We start from the raw sequence: 22,240 nt of genomic DNA, 5'->3' as shown, positions 1-22,240 counted from the left end.
AACGGGCAGCGGCACCTGCGATTGGCACCGCAAAGAACATAATCGTACGCTACATCATCATTACAGTTTTGAACGCATCGCGTCACTGCTAAAGGAGAAGCGCCCATAAAGAAAACAGCAACGGATCCGCTCAAATGAATTTGGCGCAGTGTGACGAGCGAGCGGTGGTGCGGCAGCGAACGGAATCCAACAACAACAACAGCGGCAGTGCGTCGACGAGCGGGCGGAACGAAGGCTCGGGCTTGAGAGATGAGCTGGCAGAGATTGGGGAGAGCATCAAAGCGCTCCAGGCACAGTTGAGCGGTCTCACCTCGGGCGCGCCGCCGCACCAGAATGTGGTGCAGAAACTGTGGTCACTACTCTGGCAGCTGCGGCCGTTTCTCTTTCTGGCCTCGCCGGCGACGGTGCGGCAGTGGCGGAGCGGCAGCGAGGTCTTTCAGCTGCATCACCGCCGGCACTACGCCAAAGATGCGGCCCACGTCGCCATCGCGCTGCGTTTGTACGTGGTGCTTCTCCGTTTCACCGTCATCTGTCCATCTGCGATGCTGCACGGGTGCTTGACGTTGCTGAGCGTTTTTTCCGTTCTCAATGATCCGCGTCTGCGATCGTGGAAAGACAGCAGCGAGAGGCTGCAGGAGGTGTTTCTTTTTGTCCTGCGCGCTTCCCACGCGAGTGACGCGCTGGTGCTCAGGCAGGTGACGCAGATTATGGATCAGCTGCTGTCGGAGGTGACAGAGCACTTCGACGAGGTGGCGCCGGATGTCGTTGGACAGCAACAAACCACACTGTACTTGGATCTGAGTATGCAGCCTTTATCTGCCTCCCTAATTGAATCGGATCCCATACCGATTCACCTCTTTGGTGTCTCCCCATCCGACGATCTCGAAGGCAAGACACACGTTCTTCACGAGCTCTTCTCCACCCACGTGTGCGTTGAAACGCAGTACGAGGCGCGCTGCATTCAGACGGGTTTGCTGCAGCTCTTGGTGCGGCTGGTGGAGCAAAGCGTGGTCGTGTATGTTCCTCGTGAGCGCGTGATTCTATTGTGCGACACGGCGTGCCACCTCGTCTCCGGCGCCGTTCCCGGAGAGGAGGGCGGTGTGGTGAACCGAGTGCAGCACGACGCGGCGTGGCATGCAATTCAGTTTTTGATTGACTCGCACTTTCTTCTCCCTCACGTGCACGGACCCCTCTTGCTCTCTGTGTTGACGGCTCAGTGGCAGTCGCCCTCGTGCACGTCTATCTTTGATATTACGGTCGCGGAGAAGTCCATCTTTACGTGGCTCATGTGCTGGAATGAAGCGGAGCTGCTGGCGGTTGTAAAGGCGATGGAGCGAAAGGACCGTAGCAGCAGCGGCAGTAGTACTGCTGACGCTACGACACCAGTCACAGCGTGTTTGGCACAGATGTGGGAGATCGCAGTTCGGTGGTGCGTGGAACTCTTCAGCGCTCCCTCCCACGAATCCACCACAGCTTCGACGCAGCGAATCTGTACGGCCATGCGGACGCTTGGAGACTGGGTGACGCTGTGCGAACAACTTTTCCGCTGCACCGTTCACTTGAGCAGCGTCAGTGCATGCAACTCAGAGCGGCGCGTCAGCGTTGCCGTGCAGTCGGATGAGTATTTGCATCGCCTGCAGCTCTTGGCGAATGAACTGCCGCTGCCTTCTCTGACCGCTGCACTCCTATGTACGCAGGTACCGCCCTTACTCGCCGACCTCCCAGATGCGGTGGTGTTCCTGCCGCACCGCATTTTGTCTTTCTTCGCACTTCCCACCATGTCCACCTACGTGACGACGGTGGTGGAGAGGTCGAAGAACTGCGTCGACGCGTCGGCCCATCGCCTACTGGACGCGAATGCGCGGTCCGTGCTCTGCACATTGCCGACGAGCTCTGTTGGCTATCAGCGCTGCGACGCCGATGCGTTTCGCATGTCCTTCGAGGAGACGATGCAGGTGGTGCAGCATCACGAGAGCCCGTCGTACGCGTTATTGGTGCAGGCGTTCATTGTGCTGCTTCACTTTTTTCCACCCGACGGCGCACCGGCGGCGTCGTCGAGGGCGGATGTTCTCCCGCGTCTGGTGCAGGAGATGGAGGTGGCACTTGCAGCCCGGCTCTCAAACAAGACGGTGTTGCCCGGCGTGCACGCAGCTTTGTGGAAGGTGCTCTGCCAAAAGGCGGCTGTTGCGCTCTTTAGTCTTGGGTCAGGACTTAGTTGGAGCCGTAAGGCCCTGAGTCCGCCCGAACTCTGCGTGCTGCAGCCACGTGCCATGAGCATCAACAGCAGTGGGATGGAAGCGTTCCTGAGTCGTGTTGCGGGGGTCACGGAGGGCCTGCGCGGCGCGTTTGCCCGCGGGTTAGCCGACACCGCTGAGGTTTCCGCGGGGTCGGGCGATGTTACCTTCCTTCCGTCTACTCTTTCAGTTTTTGAGAACAAGAACGTCAAACTAGCTCGTCTGCGCTGCGCGTATGACGGCCTTACAAACCTCCTCGCTGTTGCCGTGCAACTCTTCTCCGTGCTCGAAAACATTTTGCGGAGCTTTGAGCGCTGCTGCATCCAATGGCGTGCAGAGACGGCAGCAAATGGGCGAAACAAACAGGTGGCGGTCTCGAGCGGAACCCTTGTGCCCGCCACCTCGCTCTTCACTGCCGCGGCTGGCCTTCAGTTGCTGCTCTTGGAGGCAAAGTACACGTTTGCCTGCATTGCCGGACCGAGTGGCGAAGGCGCAACCTCGCCCATGAAGGACACACGGACGCCGAAGAGTCGCAGCAAAAGCAACGGAAAGCGAAGGAGCCCGAGGAAAAGAGGCTCTGCAGCGCCGGCGGTGGTGATCGTGGTGGACGTGGACGACGACGACGATAACGACGCAGATGAAGAGGGGAACCAACGGGATGAAGAAACAGCCGTGAAGGCGAACACTGCTCGGGGAGGTGCGGCGATGGGGAGCAAGGAAGGGCCAGAAGAAGAAACGCATGCGCCCCACGTAGCGTCAAAGACGCATCTGCTCGAACGACTTATTGAGGTTCATCGCCTGCACCTGTTGCAGGCTTCAGTGTCTGCGTTGCAAGCAGTATCGCTAGCTGACAAAGACGGCAGGGCTTCCAGTTTAGGTGAGGCTGCAGATGGTAGTACGGACTTCGATGATGCTAGCCCAACTTGGGCGGCCAAAGCGGAAGCCGTGCGCTTTCGTGCTGCGCTGTTACGCTTTACCTTCACGACAGTCGCCTTTGCTCCCCCAGCACGCGTGGAGGAGGATGTCCGCGCGTGTTTTGCGCTGCACACGATTGTGCCAGGTGGCGACAGGGAGCTGAGCTCTGCGCACGCGCTCGCACCACTCGCTGCCCGGGAGGTGATGATGTGGTCGACACACATTAAAGGCGCAAGTGTGGTCCAGTCGAACACAGGCAGAAGGTCGGCTCTCTTTCTGCAGTGGCTGTGTGCCACCGATAAGTTCGTGTCGTTGTGCAACGCAAACGCACATGGCCTGAGTGCTGCGGCAGTGGCCGACGCGACGCAGGACACCATCAGCCTGCTGTGGCTCGCCCGCCGGTGCTTCCAAGATAGGCGCGCTGCTTCTGCTGTTCTCTCACGCGAGGAGTCCATCTGGATGCTCTCGAGAGATTCATTGAAGAAACAAGAAACCTGCTTTGTGGCCTGTGACTTCGTCGTGCAGGAGGCAAGGGGCTGGCTAGCTCTGTGTTTCGACTTGTACAGCCTGTACAACGGCGTTCGAAGTGAGGCGAGCGACGCTGCCCTGTCTGTGATGGGGCTGTGCATTGAAACGGCCCGAGATGTCATGACGTTGTTTGCGTGGTCCGCCACAGATCTCCTGCGTTTCCGCGAGCGGCCTTTTGTCTTTTCATCGTTTCTGAAAGCCATTGTGGACAAGGAGGATCGCGACATGACGGTGGTGCTGACCGCCTCCCTCGACGTGCTGGGCCGCTACCTGATTTCCTCGGACAACGTCACCAGCAATGACGACAGCAGCGGTGCGCTTGCGTCGCGCCCCAACACCGCTTTCATCCCCGGCAGCGAGTCTACCCGCGCGCGTCTGAAGCGTGTACTGGAGCGGGAGCGCATTACGGACTGGAGCAGCGTTGCCGGGGCACTGGCGTACGTGCTGTACGAATGCAGCGGCAAACCGCTCGCGAGGCAGATGCAGTACCTCGAAGAGATCATGAGCTGTCTGGGCAAGAGCGTCGCGGATGTGCCTGCGATGGTGCGTTCCTCGAAGCACGTGATTGCGTTCCACTTGGTGTCGTTGGAGGCGGACGCGCAGCTGCTGGCACGCGATCAGCGGCGACGCAGCGGCCGCGAGCGGCGCTCCCCTGCGGCAGCCCCGGAGGTTTTGTCGCTCGCGGGCCACCTCGGGAACGACGCCCATCGGCTTTTCCAAATCGGCGACAGCGGCACCGATGACAACGCACGCTGTGAGGACAGGGTAAACACGGCGCAGCGATCCGGCGAGGGGCTGTGGGTGCTGCCGGACGACGCCCACACGCAGAGTTACCGCGACAACATCGCCTTTTCGGTTTTCGAGCGGGCTGTCGAGCAGATGGTGACACTGTGCGAGAGCACCGACACGGTGACGGGGGTGGAGAGCGCGCTACGCAAGCCGGTTGGTCGTGCCGTGGCGGCAGAGGAGTTGTGGAAGAGCATGTTCGCGGTGCTGGACTCCATTTACAAAGCCATCCGCATCGAGCCCACCGCGCGCTACAATGACGGTGGCAGTGTGGAGGAGGACTCGGAGGCTGTGCCGGGGTCGCTGCGCACCCGCCGACGGTGGCTGCTCGGCTTGGCATCCTTCATTCGTTTTATGGGCCCGCAGACAACGCCGATTGCGCTGATGCTGCCGACGCTGCTCGAGCGGTGCTCACGGCTTCCCGGCCTCGTGCCCTTTGTCTGTGTGGTGTGGAAAGAGCTCGCCTGTGCGTGCACGGAGGAGTACCTCGCCGAGTCGGCCCCTTCGATCGCGCTGAGTCTGGTCAGCCTGGAGCGGTACGCTGCGCCGCAAGCGGAGTCGCGGCTGCTGCTGGCGAGTGCGCTGCAGCACCTGTACAAGCGAACTGAATCTGCCGGCTTCTGGGACTCGTACAAGGTAGTCCTTGGCTCCAGCAGCACGCTTGTCGACTTGTTACTCAAATCGAGAAAGCTAGATGAAGAATCGCGTACTTCTGCCGCAAAAGGCAAGAATGAAAATGACGTGCACCGAGAAAGTCATCTTCTGTCGGGCTTTGTGGAGGTAATGCGCTCCGGCTCTCTGCAGTCCACCACAGTATTCGTGCGGGCGTTGTATGAGTATCTCAGCAAGGCAGACACTGCAGAGCGGCTGCAGCTGTCGCGGGCGGCCTCCTTGATACCGGAGGTGGTGCAGACGTTGCTACGGTGCTCGGAGGCGGACTCAGAAAGCGCCGTCTACGCGATGCGGTGCATCAGCATCATTGGCGCAGTCACCCCTCCCGCGAGCGTCGCAGCGGTGAGGAGCAACGACACGGCACCGCCAGGCGCCGCCAACGATGTGGCCGAGGCCAACAGGTCGTCGCAATCGCTGCCAGCATCCCCCAGCGCATTTGGCATGTGGTGTAGTACGGCAGGAACTGGTGGCCCGTCGTCTTATCTGGACGCGGAGACGGTGCTGAACTGGCGCAAGTTTTGCTTCACACTACTCAGGGACTACTTTCCCCGCGTCTTCGCCAGTACGGCAGATCCAGTGCTCCACAACTGTATTGCTTTCGCGGTACAAGAGTTGATCCGTGCGTCTACTACGCAGGAGAGACTGCAAAACAGAGGCGTGAAGCTGCGCAGCGAGGACGTCGTTCACGTCGATGAACTTGAGCGCTACCTCTGGTGGGCCCGACTGATGCCGCACGTAAAGCAACTGCTTGGTGGCTTCACGACGACGCGCTACTCGCTCACGGTGAACTGGCAGACACGCTTGCGCGCACCGGAGTACACGCCGAATTTGAGCTACCGTCGCTGGCTCTTTAACGTTTTCAATCACCTCGTCGCGTCGTGCGAGGGCTGGTTCGCGGAGATGGTTCAGCCGCTGCGCAACGTAGCCAAGCGGAACTCGTCGCTTATCTTGTACCTCCTGCCGTACCTCGTCGTACACCTCCTCGAATCCGGCAAGGTGGAGGACGAGCAGTACCTGGAGGGTGAGATGAAGACGGTGCTCGAAGCGATTGTAGGTGGGCCGAGCCGTTCGGCGTTGTCGCTGCGCTCGCAGAGCCTCTACGAGGCGCACCCCGACACCATGCCGTTGCACGAACCGCGCGAACACGCGCACACCATACTGGACATTTTGGAAGATGTGGAGCAGCTGCGTTGGTCGATGCTGCGCAACCGCGGTCGCATTCCGTGTGTTTTTGATCAGCAGGAGCAAGCCGAGAGTGCGTGCATTCAGTTGTCGGAGCGGTATGCGGTGTTTCTCCGTCGCATTCCGTGGACACTGCGGTGTCGGGCGGCACTGAAGATCGGCAGCTATGTGCGTGCACTGCGCAGCGTAGAAGGGCAGCGTCGCATTCCCGACTTGTCCACTGTGACTCAAACGGTGCCGCTCCAACGCATCTTTGCCGCGCTTGGCGACCGCGAGTCGTCTCGCGCCATCCACCGCGCCTCTCCCGGGCTGTCGTTAGAGGACACCGCGTTTTCGTACGAGAACAATGGCGACTGGCTTGCTGCGATGCGCAGCTCCGAGCTTGTCCTGCAGCACCACCCTACCAGCGGCCAACATCAGCTCACCGCGTTGCACTGCATGAACGAGTTGGGCGAGCTGTATATGACCTCGCGCTACGCGGCGTCGTTGTTGGCGTCCCCGCTTTGTGGCACACTACTCGCCACGCAGCCGGTGTATGGCGGCCCTGCTGGGTTGAGAGGCAGCACCACGTTCTCGCAGCTGGACGCGGGTGTCGATGGGGCTGCGCAGATGGACGCCGCAGAGCTTCGGGGCCACGTGCTGGCCTACGCAAACGAGGCCGCGTGGAGGCTGGGACAGTGGGATAGCCTGCTGCCGGATGAGCTGACTGCGTCGAACCTTTTGAGGAGTGGCGCATCGGTGAGTCTCGCCATGGCGGCTGCCCAGCTCCAGCGCGAGCTCACGGGCCGCTGTGCGTTGCCGCGTGCGCGCGCCGTGACAGATGTGGAGCGGCTGAAGATTGTGCCGATGGTGCGCACGCCGCGCCAGGAGGACGTCGCCACGCACGATTACACCTTCACACTGCTGCTGCACGCCCTGGGCGACGTGGACGCGGTGTCGGACCTGCTGTGCACGAGCATCTCCGTTCTAGACGAAGACGGCGACGGAAAGGGCCCCCACAGCAATCGTGGACCGTGCGGCGCTGGCGGCCGGTCGACACCAAGTCGCATCTCTGCTGCTCTCTTGCCCAGCGCGGTGAAGGAAGAGATCATTTCCCTCCTCTCACTGCGGGAGTCGTACGTGGAGGACACGATCAGCGCCCGCGAGCCGCTGCTGTCACTGCATCGCATGGTCTACCGCGAGCTCGGTGCACCGCAGAAGGTGGCGGAGACGTGGCTGAAGCAGTCGGAGCTGCTCCGCAACGCGGGTCTTGGCGAGGCGGCCCTCACGGCGGCTCGTCAGGCAGCCTACGAGTGCCCGGAGCACATCGTGCACACCAACTACTACACACTGGTCGCCCACCTTCTGCACGACACGCAGTCGGCCACACCCGCGATGGAATTTGCACGGGAGTGCGTCGCAGACCCGCGTATCCCGGCTGCCACGCGCGCCCAGGTGCAGATGCTGTTAACGAACTGGCTCGTGGAAACTGGTTCCGAACGGCCGGAGCGCGTCTTTGCGGAGTACGACAAGGCGCGCGAACTGGACAGACGCTCCGAGTTGGTCCACTACCACATGGCGGTCTTCTACGATCACCTGCACACGCTCGCGATGAACGCCAGTGAAAGCGCGGCGGCGCAGCTGACCACGAACTCCTCGACCGCCGCGGCTGTCAGTGGTGGAGCAGGAGCGGGCGTTGGACCTGCCACGGCAAGTGCAGGGACCACTGCCAGCGCGTCCGCCGCAGCCCTGTACAGCGCGGTCCTCATGCAGCAGAAAGAAACGGTGGAGTCCATTCGGAAGTACGCCGTGCACGCCATCGCGCACTTTGGCGAGGCTCTGCTACGTGGAACGGAAAAGGCGTCCGTGTCTCTGCCGCGCCTGCTGACCTTGTGGCTCGACACTGCGGCTTTCCTGGGGACTTTGATGAGCACCACCGCGGGCAAGCTCGATGGGAGCGCCGCGAGTCTTCTTGAGGAGATGAACACCAAAGTGCGCACTTTCATCTTGAGCACCGTCGGCGCCACCATACCGCCTGGTGTGGTGATGATGGCGCTGCCGCAACTTCTGTCGCGCCTGGCGCACCGTGTCCCCTCCGTTCGCACAGTGTTGACGGACGTGCTGGTGCACCTCCTGAATTGCTTCCCCCAGCAGTGTCTGTGGCTCGTGCTGCCTATGGCGCTTAGCAAAGAAGGTCCGAAGGAAATTGTGGAGACACAACTCATCCGACCCTTTGCCGACAACCCGCGCAATGAGCGCGTGCTACGGTACGCAAAGATCATCTGTGACACCCTGCTCACCATCTGCAACTGCTCCGCCAGTCTCTTTCCGAAGGAACGCGGCCTCACATTACTTAGCCCGGTGCAAAAGATCAACCCAATGCTGCCCGACGCAAGCTTTATTCTACCCGTGTTGTCGACCCTCACGCCGAACATCACCGCCGACGAACCGGGCGGCGTCTTCCCCACCTCGCCGTGCTTCCACCACTTCGAAGATCGCGTCTTGGTGATGCGCTCTCTGCAGAAGCCGAAGCGCATATGGGTGGCGACAAACGAAGGGCGGGAGATGTCGTTTCTTTGCAAGGCGAAAGACGAGCCGCGCAAGGATATTCGAATGATGGAGGTGGCCACGCTGATGAACTCCTTCTTCCTCTCCGACCCCGAGGCGAAGCGGAAGCGCTTCTCGCTGCGGCGCTACTCCGTCACCGCCCTCAGCGACGATTGTGCTGTGATCGAGTGGATGAAGGACACCACCACGTTGGCGAAGGTGGCGATGGAGTGCTACTCGCTGGACCGCAGCGGGGTGCACATCTCATCCGTCAAAAAGTGGCTGGCACTGGTGGACGAAAAGAAGCTGAGCAAGATGGATCTGTTCACCAAGTACATTCTGCCGGAGGCGCCGGCGGTGATGCACCAATGGCTGGACCGCACCTTTGCGAGCAACCAAAGCTGGTACGAAGCGCGTAACCTCTTCACCCAGTCCACGGCGCTGTGGAGCATCGCCGGCCACATCGTCGGCCTCGGCGACCGACACGCAGAGAACTTGATGATCGACATGGAGAGAGGGGAGCTGATGCACGTGGACTTCGCCTGCATGTTCGACAAGGGGGAGAAGCTGGAGGTTCCGGAGCAGGTGCGCTTCCGATTGACACAGAACTTAACGGATGTGATGGGCGTTCTCGGCGCCTACGGCCCCTTTCAGGCAGCGTGCGAAGTCGCCCTTCGATGCGAGATGAAGAACAAAAGTGCCGTCATGTCAATTGTGGAGACGCTGCTGCACGAGCCGCTGGTGGAGTGGCGACGACAGAGCAGCCGGTCTAACTCGTTTGATGGACCGAAACAGCTGATGGAGCGGGTGGCGCGACGGCTGGACGGCTTCCTTGACCTCTACTCCGTCCCCCCGCAGCGGGACACGCTTTCCTTGAACGTCGAAAGCCAGGTAGCGAAGCTGATCCACCACTCGTCGGACTTGAACAACCTTTCCCAGATGTACATTTGGTGGATGGCGTGGATCTAGGGAGCAGCCAGGTGTTGTTGCGTGTGGGTTGCAACGCCATGCGCTGTTCGACGAGAGCTACCGGCGTGCGGGGGAGAGGGAGCAGAAGTGTGCGAGCCACCACGTGGAGTAGCAGATTGACGTTTGGGGGGTTTCTTGCGGTGAGATTCCTTCAAGACAAAATGGAGCGTGTTATTACTCTGCCACAGTGGTCAGTTGAGTTGCGATACATCGATCAACCTAGAAGGAATTGACCCATTTGCTGTTTTTATGTGGAACGCTTTTACGGCAGGGAGGTGTGAAGCGACTGGAGGGGGCGGGACTACTGTATTGCCGCCGGTTAAGCGATTTATCAGCGTGAGTCTTTAATTGCTCTGTCACACACGGGCAGCGGAGACACTTTCTCTGGCAACAACTTGATGGAAGGGGACTCCACTGTCATCGTGGGGTCCTATCGACGTAACAGCTTTTATCTTGAAAACAGAAGCGAATCTATTGCCCTTTTGTTGCTTCTCATCGGCGAACCAATCTTCTTTCTCTTCCTTTTCTCCGCTGTTCTCTTTCAAACTCCTCTCGTTATCTGTCCTGCTCTCTAGGTATAAGACCCTTTTTCTTCCTAGCCGTGTGAGTACTCTTTGAGCTGTCTGGGATTCAGCACTCGCAATGAAGTGGTTTGTCCGCTTCATACGTCGCACGCCACGCACCCCGCTACCGCCGAAGCCGTACGTCGACACAGCCTCCACCGGGAAGCACATGGTCGACCCACGCCTCTACGACCCGAATGATTTGCGTCACGTGGATCCGGAGAGGCCGCACTGGCAAGACTCGCGCTTTGAGTCGCGCGAAAAGGTGCCCTTCTTCGATGTCTTCGGTTACAATCGAGACTGGAGTTGGACCATCTTCAAGGTGTCAGGGTTGTTTTTTGTAGCGATTTTCTACTGGGAGACCCGCACGCTCATCTACATGAAGGACGACCCGCTGAAGATATCGTCGACCACGAACGTATCGCCTGTGCCGGATTACGCGCGCGATGAGCACGCGACGGAGGAGGAGTTGCGCGCTGCCGGGTTTGCGTACGTTGGAGTGAAAAAGCTCGACAATCTCGGAATCCCTTCGCCAGACCTCTCTGATGGTGTAAGAAAGTGAGTCAGGTAGAAAGGAAATGATGTGGAATACATTGGGAACCGATGAAAAGGATATCGGCTCCCTTCGCGCTTCATGGTGATGTGCTGCTGTTTCCGTTGCGTCAGTGTTGTACGATGCATCGGAAGTGGTTTGTTTTTCTTCTCTTTGTAGTCACATTACTATTGTTTTCTGCTCCCCCCGAAGACAATACTGCTTCACTTCGCTAGGGTATTTTATTCTAAATGATGAGATCTACCATGTGCTTTTTTTTATAGGTATGACTCCGAGGCTGCTTTAAAGGCCGAACAGACAGTTTGGTGTCCCCGCAAGAGCCCTAAACCGCTTCTTACGCGTTGCAGAGAACGCTATTGTATTGCCCATTGAGATGATGAAATTGCTACCGATCTGTGGGTTTGTATGCACTTTCTATTTCCCTCTGCTTCATCGTCTTGTTTTTTATTTCTCCTTCCTTCCCTTCATTCTTTCTCTTTTGAGGGGCTCCTATGTACTCGGTGGTTGACTGTAGCTGCGTAACCGTCTGTTTTTTCACCCACTGGAACCACAGCACGCGAAGCGTCACCGTCGGCGGGCCTACCGCGACTTCTTCTTCAGTGTTGCTTTGAAAACAATTAGAGCACCTCAACTCCATTGTGTACCGTATATTCTTTTATCATGAACGAAATATATGCAAAGCGGCTGGCGCAGACGTCGATGTTCCATCAGATCATGCGCAGCCACGGCACGCTCTGGGCCGCCACGCGAGTCACGAAGGAGAAGTTGGACTTGGCATTCGTAAAAGAGGAGTTCATGCGCGTCAACGGGCGCCGCACCATGCCGCTGCTTGTCGGCGCCGCGGCGGAGGAGAACTTGAATGAGAGCCACTTAGCCCACCTCACCGATCACTGCGCGTGGACGGAGTCGGCGCGCGCGTTTGCAGTGCAGCGCCAGACGCCTCTCACAGAGCACATTGCCTCCATGGGCCGCATGGCAGAGACCATCAACCAAGCCAAAACGGCCTCGACAACACAAAGCCTTTTTAACGAGCACATGGCACGTATCGACGGCATTAACTCCTTTGAGGAAGAGCCGCTGTTGGACGACGACGATGACGGATAAGAGGAAAATCACCGAGCGTTATTGCTGTCCTTTCAAAACGTTTTCCACACATGTTGACTGTGTGTGCGGGTTTTAGACGCGCAGTACATTGTCACAGTTGAATCTTTTTCCTTTTCACGGTGTGGTGGTGGTTGTGGTAGACGATGTACCTCAGACCACGTGAGAACTACCGCATGTTGCTGTTGTTGGTGCTGACGGTGTTTGTGTATTGTAGCGAAGCCCCGAAAAAATACCAGCGCGATGCGCTTCCGCTGTCGTTGCCAGGAATGAAATCCCTTGTGGGATTTATTTTGTCCCTTCTCTTTACATTGCGCAAGCTTATTTTTTTTTTTTGCTAATATACGGAAAGTACAAACACTTATTTCTGTTCGGCACGAAAGGCGAATGCAGATCTCGTCGGTGCCGTGTGGAAAGCAAGGGAGAACGAACGATGCCATCTCCGCTTTAGCGCCTCAATGGAGAACTGGACCAACACGGTAGCAAACATGATAATCTTACTGTCGGCCATGTAGTAGCTGCTTTCTTTTCTTTCTATTGAGGAAGACATAGCGTGGAGTCCAGTTCTCCTTCAATCTCCCTTCCTATTTCCTTTCGCCTCTTCTCGTTTCTCGCCTCTGCAAACAACAACAACCCCCAAATATATGGAGCACCCCCCAAGCAGCGAAAAAAGGTGCTCTTTGGTTTCTGAAGTAGCGAGTGGAGTTTGAAGTCCTTGCTGCTTCTTATTTCTTTGTTTTGGATTCTGCGTTTTTTTTTTTGGTGCTGATTGATTGTTGATCGGGCTCACAGACATAGTTATATTTCTTGCTGTTGCGCATTAGACCCGCAAGGCTCACCTTTTCCTCTGCTGGTATTGCTGCGGCGAAGGTGTCTGATCGTGAACTACACACGTGGAGCAGCGTTGAGGTCGTGTTTCCGACTTTCCTTGCTTTGTACAAGTCATTTCCCGCAGTGAAATTCCAGCCCTTGTCCTGCGTGTGAAGAGAACGCCTATATCCTTTCTCCTCTCCCCTCTGGCTGCCGCCGTCGTGAGCTCACCCAACAAATTACAGTTGACATTATTTCTTTCGTTCTCTTTTTTTGTTCTTCCACCTGCGCGTTTGGGTGGTGCGTTTGCGAGCCTGTTGAAGCCGGCAGTCTCTGTTCATCCGTTCTAGACAACCACATTCCTTATCGCGATGCTGAAAAACATTAAGAGCGGCATCAGCCACCTCAACCCCAAAGGCATCCACCTGCCGCCCCGCAAAGGTAGCAAAGACGACGGTGACGCGGAGGCGAATACGCATGGCGGAGATGACAGCTCCCAAGGCGCGCCTGCGCCGCCAAAGGTGGCGGTGGGCCCTAAGTCGGTGCCTCCGCCCCGGGGGCCGCCCGGCAAGATGCCCCCCGGCGTGATCATGAAAGGTCCGCCTCCACCGGGAATGAAGGTGATTAAGGGACCGCCGCCTGGTGAGGTGATGCGGGTCATGTCGAGCGGCACAGGGGCTGTCAGTCCTCCGCGCCCCGGGCCGGGGATGCCTGTGGGCCCGGGCGGCAACGGGACGACCCCGCCAGGCATGAAGGTGATGACGCACCCGCCCCCCGGTGCAAAGCTGATCAGCGGGTCCCCCCCGCGCGGTGCGAAGGTGGTGCTAGGCGCGCCGCCGCCGGGATCGAAAATCATACAAGGCTCCCCTCCGCCGGGTGCAAAGGTCGTGTATGGAGCGCCGCCGCCAGGGGCGAAAATGATCCCCGGGCCGCCTCCGCCAGGCGCGGTGCGTCCAAACTCCCCTTCCGTTCTGGGACCGAAGATGGCCCCGCCCCGCAACAATGCGTCGCCCCCGCCGGGTATGATGTCCAAGACCCCCACGACGATGTCCCCACCGTCTGGGGTAAAGGTGATCCACGGTCCTCCGCCGCCGGGCTCACGGCCGATATCGCCAGAGAACGCGCGCCTGCTCTCGGGCAACTCCTCGCTGATCCCGTCGCGCGCCATCTCGCCAACGAACCCGCCCGTCTTCCGCATTCTTCCGAACGGCGTAAAGGTGATGGTGCGAGCCCCACCGGCAGGCTCGCCGGTGAAGGTGTTCACCAAATCACCCCCGGGCCGCATGCTGAGCCCTACCCCACCTTCAATGACACCGCCTAAGAAGATGCTGATCAAGTCGATGGTGCCGAACCGGTCGCCGCCGCCGATGATTCAGGCGCCGAGCTCAGGCGCACCGTCGCCGAGCAACTCACAGGTCATGCCGCAGAACAATAGCTTCTCCGTCGGCCCCCCTCCGCCGTCTTCGCAAGCGACAGAAAATCTGCCTCGGCCCACCCCTGTCCGTCCAGCGCCGACCACGGTGAAGGCCACCCCGCCCGAAGCCACGCCGTCCAACCCGGACACGAACTCCTCCCTCCACGTGCCGCACCCCAATGTCGTCTCTGGCCGCAACGGGTCGCAGCAGGAGTTGCTCTTCGTGGAGGAGGAGGGCGGCACGAACGCGTCCGATGGCGATGACATCCACTTCGATGAGGGATCGCTCTTGTCGCCGCCTCAAGCGCCGCGTGAGGCCCCGCGTCACCCGTCAGCGCGGAAGGGGCGCTCGGAGGGCTCCTCCGCATCCTCCTCGTCCGCCTCGTCGTTTTCAGTCAAACAAGACACCGACGAGGCCACCGCCCTTCCACCGGCGCGGAAGGGCAGAGAGGCCCCAGCATCGTCCGCCGCATCGCTTCAGAGCTCGCACCGGTCAAAGCCCGTCAGTGAGTCAAAAGAGGAGGCGCAGGAGAAAAAGAACAAGCGAGGTCATCACAGCAGCAGCGGCCACAACGGTGCCGCCACCTCCGCCGCAGACGTTGAAAGCAGGAAAGAGAGACGCAAGCACCACCACCGCCACCACCGGTCGCGCTCGAGTGAGACGTCCTCGCAGCAGTCGTACCGTGTGAGCGCGGCCGCGGAAAGCGACGCCGCATCCGGCGTCACGGCCGACGACGCTGCTCGTCGCATGTCACCTCGGCAGCTGACAGCGCAGGGGAGACGCGGCGAGGACGATGTGGACGGTGCTGAAGGACGCTACGGTGCCCAGCTACATGAGACTGCTTTTTCACCGCAAGCCCTGACGTCGACATCGCGCAACCGCATCGCCGAGGACTTCCTCTCGATGTTGTGTCCGCAGCAGTACTACGGTAAGGTAAAGAAGATCAACCGCATTCGCCCCTTCAAAGCGAATCGGGCCGCCGTCACCGGGCTGCGCAACTACAACTCCATCTACGTCGCCACCAAAGGCACCATGCCGAACCCGTTCTTCTACCCTCAGTTGCGTCTGCGTGACTCGGATGGCGAGCAGCCGACGGGGCTGACGGCCGATGAGACGGTGGAGGGCGCCGTGGACACTCCTATTATTCTATACGAGGCCGCGCCCGGCAACATGCTGTTTGCGGAAACAGAGCTGGACGCCCGACGCCTGCTGGAGAGCAGCACGGATGCCAACAGCTGCTTCATGCTGAGCAACTCTGCCATTCTCTTCAAGGACCCGGAGCACTACGTCTTGCCGATCGCTTCGCTGAACGTGCACTGGGTGCCTTACTCGTCCCCGCAGTCGGAGCCGCAGTGTCCGATTCACAAGCGCGAGTTGCAGCTCTTTGACCCTTATTCGAAAGAACTCGTCTGCGCGCTCTGTGCGTCGCGGAACGGAATTCCCATGTCAAACTTCGTCGTCATTCCTGACGTCTTGGGCAACACGGACTCGCGGCAGACAATTCACACGAAGGTGTCGGCGCAGCTCGACGAGGCGCAGCAGTCGGCGCGGCGATGGGTGGAGCAGCACCAACGCGTGCGGGAGCTGTGCGAGAACAAAAAGGCCGCCATCCGCAACCAGTTCGACCTGCTGATTGAGGCGCTGGAGGCTAAGAAGAAGGAGTACACGGAGGCCTGCGACGCGGAGTTTGCCTACACGCAGACAGACGTCGCACGAGAGATACTCATAACAGATGAGAAGGTGCAGCTGCTAAAAGCTGCCTCGGACCACCTGCGCGCGGACCCTTCTCGTCCACTCTTCTCGATGCAGATCGCGACGATCGCGGAGGGCTTGAGCGCCGCCACAGACCTCCCCTCCCGTTTCACCCGCAACTCGCTGCAGTTGCCTCCCATGAGCGCGGGCCTCGTGCCAAACTTGGAGGGGATCATGGCGGAGGTCTTGGAGCTGTCTGCGAGTGCTGGCGTGGGCGGAGGTGGCAGTCGCAGCCGTCCACGGAGCACGTCTCATGTAAACTCACCCTACCATAGTCACCAGACGTCTGCGATGTATCGCAACCCTCGCCCGGTGGACGACACCGTCATCGCCGCCGGCGGCGGACCACGTCGTCGGTCCGCGTACTCCGCCTCTCAAGGTTCGTCCGGTGGCTTTGCGCAGCGACAATCACGCTCGGCCAGCGCGAACCAGCAACCGCGCATGACGCCGCTGCGCAACTCCGCCGTCGTTGTCCCCTTCGACACCGCCTTGCCGCCGTCCCCGTCCGGCGCGGCAGCCCTGCGTGACGAGTCGAGCCGGCTGTCGAGCTCGTCGCTCACGCAGCGGCGCAGCGCCAACGGAGTCGGGCCGCCGTCCCGGTACGTGACGGATGCCGTGTCCGTGCCGAACAGCACCGGCACCTCTCTCTTTGACTTCCCCCTGCATGAACTACTCAGCACCTTCGACGCTTCCAATTTGAAAAAGCGCTCACCGCGCTACATCCAGTGGGCGATCCGCGTGGAGGACCCGGGCGATTGGGTGGGTCTTGGCGTAGGGGTGGGCAACACGATTGACGCATGGGAACAGGGCAGCACGAACGACCTGTCACACCTGTGGATCGTGCCGGCCTCGATGACGGGGAGTGTGTTGTGCCTGCGCGTGACGGTGCAGCCTAGCAGCGGGCATGCAAGGCTGACGGTGCACGACGCACGCGGCAAGCAACTAGACGATGGCGAGGTGCCTCAGTGGAACGCGGCGCGGCCGTCGTATCCGCAGGCAACGTTCGGTGGACATGTCGGAATAGTGCGCATGATTGAGGTGCCACACGCGGTGAGATAAAGCGAGAACGTTCACGCGCAGCCCTGTTTCTTTCTCCCTTCCTACTTCTGATCAGTGTTGCTTTGCTCTTCTGTTGTTCTTAGAGTTGAGAACGTTGTTGTAGACAACAGCTGCGTGTCTCCCCCTCCCCCTCCCCCTTTCCCTTTTGTGTTTTGTTTTCTCTGTTTGTACCATTAGACTGCCTTTTTCCTCGTTTCTTTTCTTGCTGTTTCCAAGGGGTCCATTTTGGACTTGTGCGGTTATTTCGTATTCGCCGCAGGCGCGTTGTTTTCTCTGTTACTCTCGCTCGCTCTCTCTCCCTCTCCCTTTCTCTGCTGTTGGCGCCACCGATGGAAGGTACCGTTTTTGCTTGTCCCGTTTGTTTTGTGTTTCGCAACCGGCCTGTCGTTTCGTTATTATCTAGAGCTTACCGTTTTTTGTTTTACCTCGGTTCACGGTGCGGATCTCGCTTTCCCACCTTTCCCCAACCGCCTTTCTTCAACGATGCACTTTTTTTGTGTAGCATTCAGACTTGTGTACAATGAAATGAAACATCGCTCTTTGAATTGAGAATAAATGAGGAAACGTCGTTGATGCGTGTTCGGTTTTGGCGGTGAACAGCTTCAAATGCAACTGCTGCTGACACGCGTGTGTCCCGTCGTGTCTTCGGCTACGCTGTGGGATAGCTCTTCTGCCGTTGACATCGCTTACTCTTCCTATGCATATGCCATGAGCGCGTTGTTTTTATGTTAGTGGTTTCTCGAGCCCTTCGCTCGCTCGTCCTCTCTGACGTGATTTACCTCACTTGTTCTCCACTACCCTTGCTCTTCTCTTTTCTTACTCTGGCCTTTTCCGTCCTCATCGACCATTCTCCACTTTCTTTACTTCTACTTTCCCCCTCCTGTCTCTTTTGGCCACAGGGTGCGGACGACGGAGAACGGTGTATGACAACCACACCAGCTCTGTTCAACCCATAGCAAAAATAAAACTGATGTGGAAATGCCGTTCTTTGGCGTTGACGACATTCTTTTTCTTCTTGCGTCAACGACGGCTCTCTTGTGGGCGAAGCGAGCAGACATCGTTGAAGGCGGTGTTTACGCCACTGTCCACCTCATCACGAGCGATGCGAAAGAGGCCGCGCGACGAGCATCGAGGGCCGCAGACGCCCATGGTGGTACCCCCACGCTTTTGCTAAAAGGCTTCGATTTGCAGGCCGAGGAGCGTCGACTGCTGTCGCTGCAAGACTGCTCCGGCGCGTCTCCGCGGGGGTTTGGCCCCTCTTCCACCTCCCGTAGTTCCCCTCCAACGTACCGTGACCGCCCGCGCGTGGAGGAACTCGCCCATCCCGGCGACGGAGAGGATGAGTCGATGCTGATAAAGGAGAGCGTGCACGCGCAGTTTCGTGAGACCCCGCTTGTGTACCAGGTGCCGCAGGTGCCGCATCGCCACTACAACCCCCGCAAGCGTCAGCGTCACGTTTCCTGGCTGGCCACCGCCTCCGAAGAGGATGTGAAGGAGTGTATCGCGCGCTACACCGTGCCGGAGGTGCAGACACTTTTTTCTAAGATGGAGCGCGAGGGTCTATGGGAGTCCGTTATCCACGTCAGCTACGGCATTGAGCAAGCACAGGAGGAGCTGCGCTATTTGAATCAGCACAACATCGAATGCGCCATTCGAACGCTGCTAAACACCGCCCACTCGGACGCGGCGTTGGTGTATTACTTTCGTTTTGGCGAGGATGTGTTGTTGTCCGATGAGATTTTAGTCGCGCTGTTTCACACCTGCCGACACGACGAGCAGCTGAGCTTAGAACTGTGCCAAGTGATGGAACCGTTTAAGTCACGGTGGACGCCGACGGTGTACGCGTGCTGCCTCACCACGACCGCACGCTACGACTACACCAAGGCAATTGAGCTGTACGACGCCTACATGGCTGTGCAGCGCAGCCGCCAGCACGGCGCTCAAGGAGCATTTCACCGTGTCTTGGCCGCCTCGTCGCTGCTGCGGGAGACGGGCATGGTGACCCCTGAGACGCCGAGTCGTCTTCACTACTTGTACCACATCATCATCCCCCTCGTGGTCGCGCACGACTCGGCAAGCGCGGAGAAGTACGTGGACGACATGTTCGAGAACGACGCAGAGTCAGCCCCGGATGTGTTTCTAAAGTGCCTGGGCTTTGCACAAGGTCGTGAGCTGGTTCGAACGCATTTGAAGGAGCTACAGGCGAGCTCAAAGAATGGGAGCACGAATCTAGCGTTGCCGAAGAGCGATGAGGTTGGTGACGTGGCAGTGTATCTGTATCGTCTGCGGCCTTCCGCGATGAACATGAACACGCTGCTGAAGCTTCTCACGGAGTATTCATTGACGCCGACGGCAGCAACGGTGACAAACGAGCAGCCGAAGCCGACTCTTCTCTCCACGGACAGGCTTACCAACTCGCTCCAGTCGCTGCCCTTTCCAGCGAAAACGCGTGTGCGTTCGTGCCCGTCAATGGATGCGCTGTGCAACGGCACGTCGACCGAGTTGGGGCAGCTTCTACAGAAGGTGCCGTTGCAAACGGAATGGGACGCGAGCGTGCTGGCGCGCACCATCACCGAGAATCACGCCTCGTGGCTCTTAGCGGTTCAGTTCCTCTCCATCATGCTGCGACGCAAGTGCTTCTCCGTGGTCCCCGGCATTGCCACCCACGTCGCGCGCCAAGGGCAGTGGTCGACGGCGGCCAAGTCCATGGCTATCTATCTCAGCAATCAACGGGCGGCCATGACCACCGCCGAGGCGACGCTGTGCGTTGAGGCGAACATCCACGCGGGGCAGTGGGCGAGTGCGCTCTTCTGGGTGGAGCGTGCCCACACCGCCGGCCTGGCACTCGCCCCTTCCACCTACGACCTCGTCCTTGCGGCGAGTCGGCATTGCAAGTTCGAGGCGGCGGAGCGAGTGCTGGTCACCATGCACGACGTCGGCGCCTCCTGCTCGGAGCGGGGTGTGCGCGATTTCATTGAAACCGCCGCGCACCAGGGGATGGTGTCCAAGGCGTTTCACGTGCTTCAGCAGCACAGCAGCATTCAATGGACTCCATAGGGAAAGGAAAGGGGACTTCGGCTTGTAAAGCTTTTTTTGATTCTTTCACTTTTTCTTGCCTGTTTGAAAAGAAACAAAAAACAGCAGTACCAAACACCAAGCTCTATCCGACTACAAGTATACTGACGTGGTGAACACGGGAAGGACGAATGCAACCAAGTGCGATAGCGATGTGGAAATGACGCCATCGATACTGAAATTTGATCCGCTGTAGACAAACTATTCGAGAAGGAAAAGCTACATCTTTGATGATGCGTCTGCTAGTTACTCCGTACATTTTTTTTGTTTTCTTCTCTTTTCTTTGAATTTATTACTTTCTCACAGGTTCTGTTCACGACGAAGCTCTTCGGCAAACAAATCATCAACAGGTTCGCACACACGAAACGAGCGAAACTTACTGCATACAACGCAACCAAAACGACACTGTTTCATCTAGCCTCTTTTCTTTTCCCTTTTTCCTCCTAGGCACAGCCACATCACATCAACATATCCTTAGCGCACATTCCCGTACACACACAGACACACCCACACGTTTCGTAGTACCCAATACATCTTATCCCTTTTCTCACTCCCCTGTATTGTTTTGTTTTAAGACGAAACCACGCTTACCCGCCACGAACAATGAACAGCGAGTTTTGCGAGTTGAACGAAGCGAATCGCAAGGTGCAGGAGTGGAAGCGGGAGGCGAAGCAGTCTGCTCCCGTGCACCTGTCCAATGGCGTGGACATCTCTCTCTCTCCTGCGGATCCACAACACGTGCTACCTCACCTGACTCCTTTCCAGGTACTTCGGACGAGCGACATTCTCACAAAACTCGTGCAGCTGCCCTCCATCACAACCACGGCCACCGTCAGTGCGGGCTTCGGCGCCCTCATCGCGCTGCTGCTCACCTTTAATCGTCACCGTTACCTCAAATTCTCTCGACGGCGGCTGGCGCGCCACAGTATCAGCACGGCGACACGCCTGGTGCTGTGTTTTTTCGCTTTCGTTGCCTTCATCCGCTACCTCCGTCGACGGTACCCGTCGGTGCTGCCGGTTTCGCAGTACCAAAACTTATCGAGCAAGCCCGAGGGCCCATGTTTTGTTGCGAATCGCGTGCTGACCATCACAAACTCGCAGGTGGGCACCCACGCCGACGGACCTCACCATTTCTGTCGCAGTCTGTCGCACCGCAACTTCGACGACGCGCACTATAGCGGCGATGCCGTGGTGCTGGACGTCTCCACCGACTTGCTCTACCCGTTGCCCGACGCCGAGCCGCTCGCGATCACAGTAGAGATGATAGAGCAGGCCTGTGCGAGGCTGCCCGTCGCCTTCCGAGATAAATCGAAGCCACTGTGGCGTCTGCTGCTCGTGACACAGCGTGGACCCGACAGCCGCATCGCCGAGTCCTCTTTCTTGGCTCAGTCGCTCAACGTACTGTTGGAGAAGGATGCGACACAGCAGCTGCAGGGCTCTTTCCTCTCGAGCACGCCGCTGCCGCCGCGCAAAACCAACAACCGCAACCCTTACGCGTTTCTGTACCCCGAGACGATTGAGTTCCTGCACCGCGTCTTCCCCCACCTCTTGCTGATCGGCATCGACACGCCGTCTGTGGACCCGACGGATGTGATGCCGCTGGTGAACCACTGCCACGGTGCGATGCTGCGACACGGCATGGCCATCTTGGAGAATCTGCGCTTCAACCGGCTGCGACCGCTGCTCGAAGCAGGCGTGAAAGGGCAGAAGGGCGTGCTGGTGGGATCGATGCTGACAGTGTTCTCCTCCACGCAGAACTACGACGACGCCCGTGGATGCTCCGTCGTGTTCTTCCCTGATGAGGAGATGCGGTGAGGTAGCCTCATGTACATACATACGTGCAAGCGAACGCACTGATTCAAAACCACCGGTGTAGTAACAACGTTTTTCTTTGCTTTCTGTCTCTTCCGAACTTATCTACCTGATTTTTTTGCGTTGATTTTTTTTTCTCTCTTTTTCTGTTCGGCCTTCCGCTCGTCCTGCTTCTCCTTTCGTGAAGGCATTTCCCGCCCTTTTTGTTTCCATTGATGGGGTCTCCCAACGCACACCACACTTGACGTCGAGAGGTGATGAGGTGGGAAGCGAGGCAGAAGGACAGAT

The 22,240-nt window shown here is 58.7% G+C and overlaps 6 protein-coding genes across 9 annotated transcripts; all 6 read left to right on the top strand.

The window, feature by feature from the left end:
- Positions 1–134: 134 nt before the first annotated feature.
- Positions 135–9,812, top strand: ABB37_01195 (putative phosphatidylinositol 3-related kinase; the record flags this gene model as incomplete). The annotated part of the gene is made up of 1 exon (XM_015797607.1): positions 135–9,812. The coding sequence occupies one exon, from the start codon at positions 135–137 to the stop codon at positions 9,810–9,812; it is 9,678 nt and encodes a 3,225-aa protein (XP_015663127.1).
- A 574-nt stretch (positions 9,813–10,386) lies between these two features.
- Positions 10,387–10,937, top strand: ABB37_01194 (hypothetical protein; the record flags this gene model as incomplete). Its single annotated transcript, XM_015797606.1, has 1 exon — positions 10,387–10,937. The coding sequence occupies exon 1, from the start codon at positions 10,455–10,457 to the stop codon at positions 10,935–10,937; it is 483 nt and encodes a 160-aa protein (XP_015663126.1). The 5' UTR covers positions 10,387–10,454.
- Positions 10,938–11,410: 473 nt separating this feature from the next.
- Positions 11,411–12,032, top strand: ABB37_01193 (hypothetical protein; the record flags this gene model as incomplete). Of its 2 annotated transcripts, none has more annotated exons than XM_015797605.1 (1): positions 11,411–12,032. In XM_015797605.1, the coding sequence occupies exon 1, from the start codon at positions 11,589–11,591 to the stop codon at positions 12,030–12,032; it is 444 nt and encodes a 147-aa protein (XP_015663125.1). In that variant the 5' UTR covers positions 11,411–11,588. The 2 variants fall into 2 exon arrangements, with proteins under 2 accessions (XP_015663125.1, XP_015663124.1); XM_015797604.1 differs by having other exon boundaries at positions 11,442–12,032.
- A 1,178-nt stretch (positions 12,033–13,210) lies between these two features.
- ABB37_01192 (hypothetical protein) lies at positions 13,211–17,065 on the top strand (the record flags this gene model as incomplete). The annotated part of the gene is made up of 1 exon (XM_015797603.1): positions 13,211–17,065. The coding sequence occupies one exon, from the start codon at positions 13,211–13,213 to the stop codon at positions 17,063–17,065; it is 3,855 nt and encodes a 1,284-aa protein (XP_015663123.1).
- An 898-nt stretch (positions 17,066–17,963) lies between these two features.
- On the top strand, positions 17,964–20,122 carry ABB37_01191 (hypothetical protein; the record flags this gene model as incomplete). The annotated part of the gene is made up of 1 exon (XM_015797602.1): positions 17,964–20,122. Exon 1 carries the CDS (start codon positions 18,044–18,046, stop codon positions 20,120–20,122), a length of 2,079 nt encoding a protein of 692 aa, XP_015663122.1. The 5' UTR covers positions 17,964–18,043.
- Positions 20,123–20,445: 323 nt separating this feature from the next.
- Positions 20,446–21,955, top strand: ABB37_01190 (hypothetical protein; the record flags this gene model as incomplete). 3 transcript variants are annotated; one of them, XM_015797601.1, is made up of 1 exon in its annotated part: positions 20,446–21,955. In XM_015797601.1, exon 1 carries the CDS (start codon positions 20,744–20,746, stop codon positions 21,953–21,955), a length of 1,212 nt encoding a protein of 403 aa, XP_015663121.1. In that variant the 5' UTR covers positions 20,446–20,743. The 3 variants fall into 3 exon arrangements, with proteins under 3 accessions (XP_015663121.1, XP_015663120.1, XP_015663119.1); XM_015797600.1 differs by having other exon boundaries at positions 20,464–21,955; XM_015797599.1 differs by having other exon boundaries at positions 20,593–21,955.
- Positions 21,956–22,240: the final 285 nt, after the last annotated feature.

The sequence above is a fragment of the Leptomonas pyrrhocoris genome (genome assembly GCF_001293395.1).
Source record: "Leptomonas pyrrhocoris isolate H10 chromosome Unknown, whole genome shotgun sequence".
Classification (NCBI taxonomy): domain Eukaryota; phylum Euglenozoa; class Kinetoplastea; order Trypanosomatida; family Trypanosomatidae; genus Leptomonas; species Leptomonas pyrrhocoris.
This window is presented reverse-complemented; position numbering and strand designations above follow the sequence as displayed.